At 36.5% G+C, this 12,106-nt stretch overlaps 1 protein-coding gene, 1 long non-coding RNA gene and 1 pseudogene across 2 annotated transcripts; 2 read left to right on the forward strand and 1 right to left on the reverse strand.

The window, feature by feature from the left end:
• The first annotated feature begins 6,963 nt into the window (after window positions 1–6,963).
• Window positions 6,964–7,358, forward strand: LOC26530244 (extensin-like). Its single transcript, XM_047013320.1, has 2 exons — window positions 6,964–6,990; window positions 7,065–7,358. The coding sequence occupies exons 1-2, from the start codon at window positions 6,967–6,969 to the stop codon at window positions 7,356–7,358; spliced, it is 318 nt and encodes a 105-aa protein (XP_046869276.1). The 5' UTR covers window positions 6,964–6,966.
• A 70-nt stretch (window positions 7,359–7,428) lies between these two features.
• LOC124459674 lies at window positions 7,429–8,854 on the forward strand (annotated as a pseudogene).
• Window positions 8,855–11,169: 2,315 nt separating this feature from the next.
• Window positions 11,170–11,693, reverse strand: LOC124461904. The gene is made up of 3 exons (XR_006955306.1): window positions 11,465–11,693; window positions 11,346–11,398; window positions 11,170–11,275 (listed from the first exon to the last, which is right to left on the reverse strand). It is a non-coding gene; the product is annotated as an uncharacterized LOC124461904 (long non-coding RNA).
• Between the last annotated feature and the right edge of the window lie 413 nt (window positions 11,694–12,106).

Below are 12,106 nucleotides of genomic sequence, written 5' to 3' on the forward strand. Positions count from 1 at the left end.
ATGTGAGCAGACTGAACTCATTAGAAATGACAAAGAACATACATTCCGGGTTTACAACACCCTGATCAAGGAAAACAAATTAAAATATGATGTGTTCGATGTCCTAGACTTGAAAGCCGTTCTTGCGGAATTGCAACAAAATACCGAAGGAGAAAATAATTCTGAAAAAGTATCAGCTAGCCAATTTCTAGAATCTAAATGATGAGTTCAGGGCTCTAGCTGTACCCAATGTTGATAGAAATTTAAATCTGTTGCAGGATGAAAATATTGAAATCAAAGCAGAAGAAGAAAGCGGAATTAATATGTGTAATTAAGATACCTCCTTTAGAATCAAATAGTAATCTTTATTCTTTTGTACGCTCGCCTAACTTTAAGTAAAGTGAGTACTATGTAAATTTCCAGTTGTCCCTGCTGAGGCTGGCTATAATAAAAGCCAGGCCGCCACATAGAGCAAAGTCGCAGTGCATATACAAAGAAACATTAGACGAACGCTTTACGTGGCCTTTAGTAGAGCAACTAGCGCATCGGGCTAGATTTAAAGCAAATGTTAAAATGAGCTTGTAAAGCTTCGATGAGAAAAGGCTTTGCATACGCATTATGAATGCTTCATAAACCGTTCGGCATCTGTCACAATGTACTACCACAATGTTTAATCTCTTCGAGCACACTTCGAAAACATAGTCAATTATTTGCTCTGCAGACTTCTTATGCTTAGTCGAATCTTGGACTCTTCCAACTGAAGGGTATTCTCTTGAAGATTTCGGCGTCATACGAAGAATTGATGGCAATCGAGCTGATAGTATTTCAAAGAATGAAATAATTTTTTTGGCAAAACTTAGTATTTTGCGAAAAAATTTCGATTGCGGTCACGTACTATAACACGTAATTTATAATTGTAATTGTTTAAAGGAATTCACAACTCCCCATAACAAGGTTTCGTAATAAAATTATGAAGGATGTGGTTAAAGTTCGAGCTCTTCAGAAAATTTTAATGTGTTAGAATTAGGGGGGATTTCAATATTTGCCGATTTCATAGAGCAGATCAGTTGGAAGGCCGTCTTAATGATAGGGTTTTAGTTTCTATTTTGAATTTACCAAAAACCACGGCTGGTACGCCCAAAGTTAGCCCTGGCCCTCTGGGTATATCTAACATTGGTTACACAGGCCGACATTTTTGCGGCAATAAAAAAGTGTTTTAAGTTTAATGGGTCTCTTATAGTAGTTTTTGGTCTCTGATCGCGGCCCTGTACTTATTAAGTACGATTTAAAAGCAATTTTCGTAATATCAAAGAGGCGTTTTTTGTTATAACGCATTATCACTAACCATAGAATACATAGATGCGTCAAACTCAAGATTTTTTGGTTACAAACGCTAGCCTGAGCCTGGAACCCCAGAGAACTTCGGCAAAAGCCAAACAGCCTAGAACCCCAGAGAGCGGCCGCAGCGCGAGCGAAAAATGTTCTGCCACAGATCGCAGAACGATGAACGCACGTCTGTATCGCTGTGTTCTCGTTTTGCATATGTATGTGTACACTCGTCGGTACATGCTCAGGCTTCGTAGTGTGTGTGTGACGTGAAGTTGTACAACATCGCATTTCAATCGTTCGCTCGCAGACTTTTTGAGTTTTCGACGAGCCAGCGACAATGCGAAAACGAGATGCGTGCTTAACTACAGAACTCGACGGCACTTTTTAAAGTGTCGACGTGGCTCTGTTGTTAGTGTGCTCGCTAGGCGATCGGGCGGCCGGGGTTCGACTCCCAGCTTGGTCGAAGTTTTTCATAATGCTTTTATATATTTTTTGATACATTTTTATTTACTTTTTATACCCTTGCAGAGCGTTCTATAAAATTGGTCAGATGTTCGTAACGCACAGAAGGAGACGTTTCCGACCCCATAAAGTATATAAATTCTTGATCAGCATGAGAAGCTGAGTTCATATAGCCATGTCAGCAAAATTTTTTCTTCTAGAGCTATATGATATAGTGGTCCGATCCTAAGGATTTTCATACTTTATCTTACCCGGGTAATAAAAAACCCCAAAAAAAGATTTCATCCCGATAGCTCTTAAGGCGGCTGAGTAAAACGCATACGCACAGACGGACGGACAGACGGACATGGCTATATCGACTCGGTTGTTGATCCTGATCAAGAATATACTTTATGTGGTCGGAAAAGCTTCCTTCTGTCTGTTACATACATTTCATTTTATTCCATTTCACCAGGCCCGACGAGAGGGGGGTGGTAAAGGTGGGATTCCCACCGGGCCCGAAGTTTTTAGCGGGGCCCGGTTTTTGATCGAAATTTTCAAATTTGGGAAAAGTTTAATATGTACCTTTACAACTTTATCTGAACCGTAAAAGAATGTCACTTGTGGCCCGATTTACTCAATGCCATTAGTGCGAAGAAATTGAACAGACTTTTCCCAAACGTTTGCATTGCTCTGCGTATATTTTGCACAATTCCAGTATCTGTTGCGAGTGGTGAGCGGTCGTTCAGTGTTTTGGCAAGAATAAAAAACTTTCATCGGTCCTGCTCGACCCAAACTAGAGTGTCAAGTCTAGCTACCCTGTGTTTGGAAGCACAACTGGCCAGAGAATCGGACTTTGAAGAGCTCATCAACTCATTTGCATCAGTCAAAGCAAGGAAAGCCCACTTCTGAATATTTTTTTATATGGCATCGTTAAATTTTCAAAATAATATTACATTCTTCATATAAAAAGCCCGTAGCTTACTACCACCGGGCCCTGATATCTTCTCGACGGCCCTGCATTTCACCCTATGGTATAAAAACTTACCGCCAGAAGAACCAGCTCAAGAAGAAGAAGTCAACATGGATGAGCAAATTTCTAACGAAAACGAGCAGTACGTGACGTTCAACGACTCTGCAGCATCCAACGCCGTGAACGCCGTGGACCTGGAATGCCAAGTCTTATTCGCATCGTGCAGCCAGTTAGTTCCAAAAAACAATACAACATGCTTCAAAATATGGTTGCCTATCATGATATCGAAACGCCCGGTCAAGCAAGCTTTACAAAGCAAACATTCGTTTGAGTGGGAGTAATCTATGAATCGAGAGTATGATGCGCTCATTGTTAACAAATCCAACCATTGGTCAACCTACCACCTGGAGAGAAAGCCATCGGTTTCATGTAGGTGTTTCGAGTTAAGAGATAATCAGGGCAACATAACTAATTTTAAGTCGAGCGACGTTTTCGCCAGTTGTACGATGCGAAAACATTAGACTTGTTTTAGCTGTTGCTGCAGAAAATGGGTTGTACTTACATCAGGTAGATGTTTTAAATGCCTATTAATACAATAATTTGACTGAAGCAGTGTATATGAGGCAGCCAGAACATTTTGGTAAAAATCATCCACAACGTTTTAATAAATTACAAAAAACCTTATATAGCTTTAAGCAGTCGCGTTGGGCTTGGAATAGCACATCTAATGAAATATTACAGAATTTAGGATTTGAGCCATGTTTATATAAAAAGATTGATAAAAGTTCGTACAGTTTAATAGCTGTTTATGTAGATGACCTATTGCCTGTTAAGAGAACAACGATATTGCTCATTTGATATTAAAGATTCGCCTAAGCTAAATAATTTCCTTAGTATAGAAATTCAGCCAAGGAGAAGTTGGTTCCATTTCCATTTGTCAGAAGCAATATATAAAGTCTTTGCTAGCAAAGTATAATATGATAACAGATATAACTGATATATTTACTAAAAACTTAACTTAACTTAAACTTATCTATAACCTTTCCACTCTTTTTCCTATGTACTTAATCTTAATAAAACATTTGTCGTGTAGACATTATTTGGTCGCGTGTTCTTACTTTACAATGTCACTGCGCAGTAATTTTTATTCCTAACAGGCACTAGTAAGTCGGTGTGCGTTGATGCAAAAGCGAATATGTCAGAGATGTTTCAAATAGCATCGGAGAATCGCGCGGAAATGGGACCTTCAGTAATAAGAACGCTAATGTTACCAAAGAGAAATATAAGGGGAATTTCCGTCAGCCCCAGGTATATTTGGATATGGTTACTAAAGATTTATTCACTATAGACAATATAACAGGCAATATGTAAATTGGCAAAGCAAAGCAACAAGGACAAGAAGTCAATGGGCGCAGATTTAAATTATTTAAAATCAGCGTTAAATGGAGAAGCCAGAAGCATGGCCACCTATTGTCAGCTGGCAATTATAATGCTGCTTGGGAATTGTTAACCAAGCGGTATTAGAATAAACGGAGGATATTTTCTTAACAATTATGTCGGGTCCTAGATTCATCGATGATTATCAATGAATCCGCAAATAGTGTGAAGGGCGTTATTGCCAGTGTTAATAAATCAATGCTCTTAATCAGAATTAAAGCAAATTTGTCCGATGAAATTGACGATATATTTGCCCAACTCATACTTAGGAAATTTGATGAGAGGCTCTGCAATTATATGAGAGGCAGATATAAAAACGAGGCAAATTCAAATCCAATCCCATGTCATGGAATACTTGGAACAAAGATATTGTTCGAAGACACTCGGCCGATTTGCAAAGTTACTCGGCACGAAGCACATCAGTACTAAAAGTTTAAAGGTTTGACACCTATGGAATGGTATGAAACGGCCAAAAAAGTACATATATAGAATAATATATATTCTATGCTAGATTAAAAACTGTGCTAGAAGGAAAAAAATTCGTAAGGCGTAAAGCAGAAGTAGCTTCAAGGGGGATTTGGCCAAATAAATTAAAGCCACCTTACCTTTGCAATTTTTTTGTTATTCTTTTATATCTAAATATCAAAGAAGCTAACTTCGGATGTCCGTCAAGTTACCGACACTGTTAAACTCGAGTTAGCGACGGTCCTCTGTTAACCCTCTGTTAAGTTTCTTGCACTTTTATTTATGTCCGTCAAGTTACCGACACTGTTAAACTCGAGTTAGCGACGGTCCTCTGTTAACCCTCTGTTAAGTTTTTTGCATTTTTATTTTTTAATTTTTCAGCTATTTATTAACTTTTTTGAAACAATTAAAGCCTTAAATTATAAAAAATAGATGAAATTTTTGTTTTAATTCAGTTTTGGGGGTTTTTGGACATTCCATGTATTTACAATTTCTTCACGAAAATGACCTTTTTTCGTTTTCGTATAGCTCCAAAAAATTGCAACGGCTCAATGAAGATTGAATGCCAGATTTCTCCCCAATTATTTATCTAAATCCCCACCAAGTTTGGTTAAAATTCCTCACACGGTTTTCGAGAAAATTGCATTTTTTTGAACCAACCATGATTTTCCCCATACAAAATGTGCGAAAAAATGTGTTGAATTTGTTGGGCAAAAACTCGCCCATATAGTAACGGCTCAATGAAGATTGAATGCCAGAATTTAGGTATGACTTTCTGGAATATGTTCAGAGAGTTTCAGCAAAATTCCTCGTAACGTTTTCGAGAAAAATGCATAAATGTGGGGGTACCTTTTGCCAGCAAATTTTTTTCAATCTCGATTGGCCCAGCTGTTTTTTCAATTCGCCACTCATCGCATGGTCATTTCGCCCCACCACAAATGACCACAAATGAGTGAAAAAATGGGTTGACTTTGTTGGGCAAAAACTCGCCCATATAGTAACGGCTCAATGAAGATTGAATGCCAGAATTTAGGTATGACTTTCTGGAATATGTTTAGCTAATTTTATTCAAAATTCCTCGTAACGTTTTCGAGAAAATGCATAAATCTGGGGGTACCTTTTGCGGAATAATATGTTTCCAACATTTCGCCGCTCAAGCATCGCTGTAATAGGGGGATTAGTCAAATACAGGTTCGCTTAAATAGGGGGTTTGGTATAGTGGTACGACTGCACCAATAAATTGTGATTTTGGTTAATAAGAATATTTGAGAAATAAGATTCAAGATATAATATATACTTATGTAGACTTTCCTTGAAAATTTGAATAAAGTTAATGAAATAGATAATTGTTAAATCTGGTTTTATGTATACATATGTATATATGTATGTATGTACATATAGTCTTGCAATTGCAAACAAATTTGTTGCAAACAAATATGGCTTGCACCAATGTATGACCATTTCTATCACCATTGTTTTTACGTAGTTTATTTCTTTTATTATTTAGACACATTCGTTTACACTATTATAAAAAAAAGGCTTTCTCTAATACGAGAAAGAAATTAGAAGCAAAAAAAAAGAAATTCTTATACCAAAAAAAATTTATCCTTCGCTAGGGTTTGAGCCTCGACATATTTTATATAAAAAATCATATACATGTATACATGTTAACAACAAAATTTTTTGCTTTCTTTAAAATTTATTTGTAAATGCATACATATATATATAAATTGACCTGTCTCTAATTGACTTCCTTCCTATCTTTTTAAAAAAGGTAAAAAAAAAAAACAAACAAAAAAAATTATGTCTCGCGCTAGGATTTGAACCCCTATAGATTTCATATAAACGTCCATATATTGTTTTGCCCTAATAAAATTTCCAAAAAGAAAACCAAATGACCGACACGGGTCCGAACCTCCACTCACACATTTACTTCACTGGCAAGCCCTTAGCTATCACCACCAAACGATCTCTTTCTATTAAGTTGTCCTTTTTCCGACAAATTTTGTTCAATGTCAATTCGCTCAGCCATCTTTTCAATTTGCCACTCATCACATGTCATTTCGCCCACCCCACAAAATGAGCGAAAACTATTTGGCGCCATACAAAATTCAAATAAAATCAAAAGCAAGAGATTATGGGACTGGTTCACTAAGAAGATCATGGCAAAATATTTCGACAACATTCAAGATTATTTTCAATTAAATATTCCAATTCGACTCAAAAAGTTCGGCGACCAATCAAAATATCGATATCCAAAGTATCGATAATAAATAGCTTGCGATAAATTGCAAGCATAGAGTGTGCCAGCTCTAAGCACATTTCTAAGTAGATCACCGGCAATGAACTTCGTTTTCAATAATTGTGTAAGTATTTTTGGTTTTTTTTTATTGTTTTTTTTATCAAAATTTGACTAATTTTTGTGATTATTTATTTTCAGAACGTCACCTTGAATGCACCTGGTGGCCAGGGCCAAAACCGGCCAAAAAAACCGGTGAAATTACCCTTGCGCGGTGTCGCCAAGGGCAAAGGGAAGCCGAAGGCCTGGAAGCCGAGGGCCTTTAAGCCGAACGCGAAGCGCGTCCCTGTGACCAAGGAGGCCGCCCTGGCTGAGGCAGCACCACCACCACCGCCACCAACACCACCAACACCACCAACGCCACCACCCTCATCACCATCCCCAAAATCTCCAATGGAGGAGTTGAGGGGAAAATTCACCGAAAATAAAATATAATTTAGCTACAAATATAAATACATACAAATACAAATACATTCATATGAGTGTACAAATTTTATTTGGGCAAATGGGAACGGGTAGAAGCTGGCGTGAGCCAGAATTCCCGGAATTAGGCTCTGAAGCCTATGTATGTATGCTGTAGGCATATACATTATGTATGTGATACATGTATGCATACATACATGTATGTACATACATACTTGTTACGTACATACATACATGTACATATGTACATACATACTTGTAATGTATATGTATGTACATACATATATGTGTATACATACATATTTGTATGAAGAAAATACCATACATATATGTATGTACATAAATGTACTTACTTATGTATGTATGCGCTTAAAAAAATATAAATTTTATATAAAAAAGGTTGTATGTACGTACTTATATATTTACATATGAAAAATAAATTTTATAAAAAAAAAAAAAAAAAAATACAGCAAGAACTAGCATCATGAAGGGGGTGTATAATATGTCTGCATGTATGTTCATAAATTATAATAAATTGAAAGAAAAAAAATACCCATAAAAAAGCAGCCGCCCCCTCTGTCCCACACATCCTTGGCGCGCATTTGAGCCCACACCTCTGCAGAGAGGTGTGTGCAATGCACAATGGTTTACTTTTGATAAACTCCTTCCGAAATAATAATATACAAAGGGCGCAATAAAAAATAATGTTTCTTTATTTATTCAAGATTATTATGAAACACCAATTTTGGACATTTCATACATGTATATGTAAATATTTATATGATGATCACTGAAACGATTGCTGCCGGAAAAGCGCCACCACTATATATGATCATTGCGATAAATATCGTATAAATTGGCAAAGTGGGACCCTCTGGCAACTCTGTGACACTGCAATGTCACATATGTATGTACATACATATGTACATATGTATATATGAACACATGTACATACATACATATGTATGTACATGTGTATGTATGTATATGAAATTTATCATTACGATTGTGCAATTTCTTGTACCAATCGCATTTATTTTCTAAATTTTTGTAGGATGTTCTGTCGGTTGCCTTCTCGGCCGATAACCAATCAAGTTGTGGAACACTTTTGCTGAATGCTAGTTCAATATTCAAGAGGATGGACACACCTATTGGGTCTCCTGTGTGCGTTTCTCGCCAAACCACTCCAATCCCATCATTGTTGGTTCCCTGTGCACATCCGGTGGCAAGGACTCCAAGGCTCTGCTGTGGGATTTGAATGACGGCAAGAAATTGTACACGCTGGAGCACAACGACATCATCAATGCCCTATGTTTCACGCCCAACCGTTATTGGCTATGCGTTGCCAATGGTCCACCATCAAGATCTGGGACTTGGCATGCAAGAAGACCGTTGAGGAATTGCGCCCTGAGGTTGTTTTACCTGGTCCACCGATGGCCAGACCCTGTTTCGCCGGCTACTCTGACAACACCATCCGTGTGTGGCAAGTGTCTGTATCAGCTCACTAAAGCATTGTCTACCATAATTATATTTCTACAAGGATTTACTTTTTTTGGGTGTCTGTATTTCAAAAACCACCAAGTTCTATCATATGCAGACTTCGCTAAAGAATCCACAGTTGTAATGGCCATACCATATCTTCAACGCTAAATGTAGTTGGAAAAAAATCTTTTTTATACCCTTGCAAAAAGGGTATATTAATTTTGGTCAGAAGTGTGCAACGCATAGAAGGAAGCATTTCCGACCATATAAAGTATATATATTCTTGATCAGCACGACGAGACGAGTTCAAATAGCCATGTCCGTCCGTCCGTCCGTCCGTCCGTCCGTCCGTCCGTCCGTCCGTCCGTCCGTCCGTCCGTCCGTCCGTCCGTCTGTCCGTCTGTCCGTCCGTCTGGATCAACGCAAACTCCTCCTAGACCGTAAAAGCTACAGAGCTGAAATTTTGCATGTAGGCTTGTATATACTGCAGGCGTTGTATATCTCGGATTCAGCCGGATCGGACCACTATATCATATAGCTCCCATACAAATAGCAAAGTCACGAACAGTGACTTTTCTTAATAACTTCGTTATTTTCTGAGCTATTGTCGTGAAATTTCATATTGGTGAATTAATTATACATATAAACGACTGTGCTAAATTTGATCAAGATCGGGTGACTATATCATATAGCTCCCATAGAAACGATCTTTCGAAAACAGTGACTTTTGTCAATAACTTCGTTACTTTTGACGCGATTGCTTTTAAATTAAATATTTGTTAGTTTAGTATATCTGTTAATGACTGTGCCGAATTTGATAAATATATCAAATATATATCAAAAATATATATCATATAGCTCCCATAGGAACGATCGGTGGAAAACAGTGACTTTGATCAAATCTTCGTTATTTCCTATACTAAGATTGTAGGCCGTTCTTTCGCAAATGTTAGCCTTTTTAGCTTGAACGTTTTTCCACTTTGATGGCTTTAGGTAAGGAAAGAGTTACCATAAAAGTTGCAAGGGTATACAAACTTTGACGCGGTCGAAGTTAGCCCCGGCCCTCTGGTTTACTTTTGAATTTAATCACAATTGGACCCCGGACACCTCTATTATCCGGGATGAAACAGAGTGTTTTCATTTGTTAGATTACTTGGGTCTAATTTTTTGAAACATTTTTTTAACCTTAAAATTTACATTGCTGAAAGCATATCTACAAATTGTTAGGTAATTTCGAAAAGTTTTCATAAACTTATTACAACACTTTTTAAAACTGGAGCTACTAAAAAAAATATGTTTTGCTGTGACCTTTAAAAGAAAAAATAATCTTTAAATTGGTCTACTTTTTGGCCTTCATTTATTTCCAAAGCGAAAACAAATATTTTTACCAAGTCTTAGAACATATAATTTAGAATGTCTTGAAATTCTAAAATAATCGGTTCAGCCAATGCTGAGAAATCTTGGTCAAAAAATGTCAACTACTTTACCAACGCCTTAAAACATTGATGTTAAAAACGTTAAAAGTTTACAAAGTGAACTACGACATGTGAAACTTTTACAAAAAACCAATCTTAAGATAATAAACCAAATTTTTATGATAAAATATACTATTTTTTTTTACTTTTAATCAAATGAAAGAATGAACAGTTCAATTAATAGAATTTTTGTACATTTATTATTTATTTATTTTTATAAAGACTTTTCATAATTTAGAAAATAGATTTGTTCTTGCAAAATACAACAAATAAATTAAATAAATATGGTATTTGTTTTTTTTTTTTTTTTTTTTTTTGTGGTTCTTGGATTGATGGAGGATGAGATTAATAAATGGTAAAGTACTTCAACAAAATAATGATGGAATGAGTAACTAAAAAACAGATGTAAAAATGTCAACAACAAATGTAGATGAAGATCTTACAATTAAACGAAAATAATCTCAAAATTTGTGTGATGTTTGTGCCTTTTTTCGGTGAATGGAGATTGAAAAATAAATAACAATTAATTTAAAAAAATAACAAAAAACACTTAACTAGAAATGATTTACGGGCACTTTTTGTTCTGACATTCTTTTTCGAGTTTTTTGTGGGTTTTTTTTGCTCAGTTTAAAGGATAGTAGTAAAGAGGGTTGTAAGTAGCTGCTTATTCGGTTTTGATCGAATTGGAGCGTTTGACAGCAGAAGAAGAGGACGAACCGGAGGCGTCCGCAGCAGCATCTGCCCGAGCATTTGCTAATGATGAGGATTTGGCAAGAGTTGGTGCTTTATTCCTTTTGCTGTTGGTGTTGCTATTGCCAATTTTATAAACATCGTCTTTCAATATTATAACCAATACGGTTATATTGTCCAAAGCTCCACGCTTATACGATTCCCTGGCGAATGATTTGGCAGGTTTCCTCATTGCTAAATGTATCCCAAAGGCCATCAGAGGCAAGTATAAGAAAATGGGGTCTACGAAAAACAAAAACAAATGTATTTAGATATGTTTTTTAAGAGGGGATTCGCCTTCTATTGAACTCACTTGTGATTATTTAGCTCAAATGTCAATATATCCGGTGTGGCCATGACTAGATTCTGTAAAATTTCAAATCAAAAAACCCATTAGCTTCAACTTTTAGGTTTTCTCTTATTAACACTTACCTTATCTTTTAACGGATAATCACCCAAGGCACGTGATGTGGCCAATACACCAGCCAAACTTCAAACTCCACGAAAGTCTATAAAAACGCCTGCATCATGAATCCGTTTATGTTCACGCACCTCTTGCGGCTTATGATTAAAGGACAATGGTATTGCTATGCCACGTGAATCATACATTACACCACGAGAATCACCCACATTGGCCACAATTAGGTTAGAGCCTTGTACAATGGCTATGAAAGCGGTTGTCCCGGCTATATTTGTCTAGAAAATAATATTAAAAAAATTAATTATTAAGGTGAAATACTATATTTTTTATCAGCCTGGTTCTGGCCATTGTGAGGTAAACTTTATCAACTTGATTGTATGGGTTTAAGAGGCAAGTAGCCCAAATAGGATAGACGTTAAAAAAATATTTAGAAAATCAGGTGGCACATAAATCGTTAGTAAAAGATTCGTTTTAGATACAAGAGTGTAATGAACATCTTAATGTTTAGCAAAGTAAACAGTGTTTGCTTAGTAAAAGTTATCAAGAAGATGGGGTAGATGTTAGAATACTGTATTTAAGGTGGCTCAAGATCAAAGGCACTGCAATAAAGTGACGATGCAATAAGGTGACAATAATGCAAATTAGAAGGTTAT

Source organism: Drosophila willistoni, unplaced genomic scaffold, assembly GCF_018902025.1.
Source record: "Drosophila willistoni isolate 14030-0811.24 unplaced genomic scaffold, UCI_dwil_1.1 Seg720, whole genome shotgun sequence".
NCBI classification, from domain to species: Eukaryota; Metazoa; Arthropoda; class Insecta; order Diptera; family Drosophilidae; genus Drosophila; species Drosophila willistoni.

Excerpts from the sequence above, each read along its gene's own strand:
- LOC26530244 (XM_047013320.1), top strand. The coding sequence starts at position 6,967 with ATGAACTTCGTTTTCAATAATTGT. Across the intron at positions 6,991-7,064 it reads ACTTCGTTTTCAATAATTGT|AACGTCACCTTGAATGCACC; the intron begins GTAAGTATTTTT and ends ATTTATTTTCAG.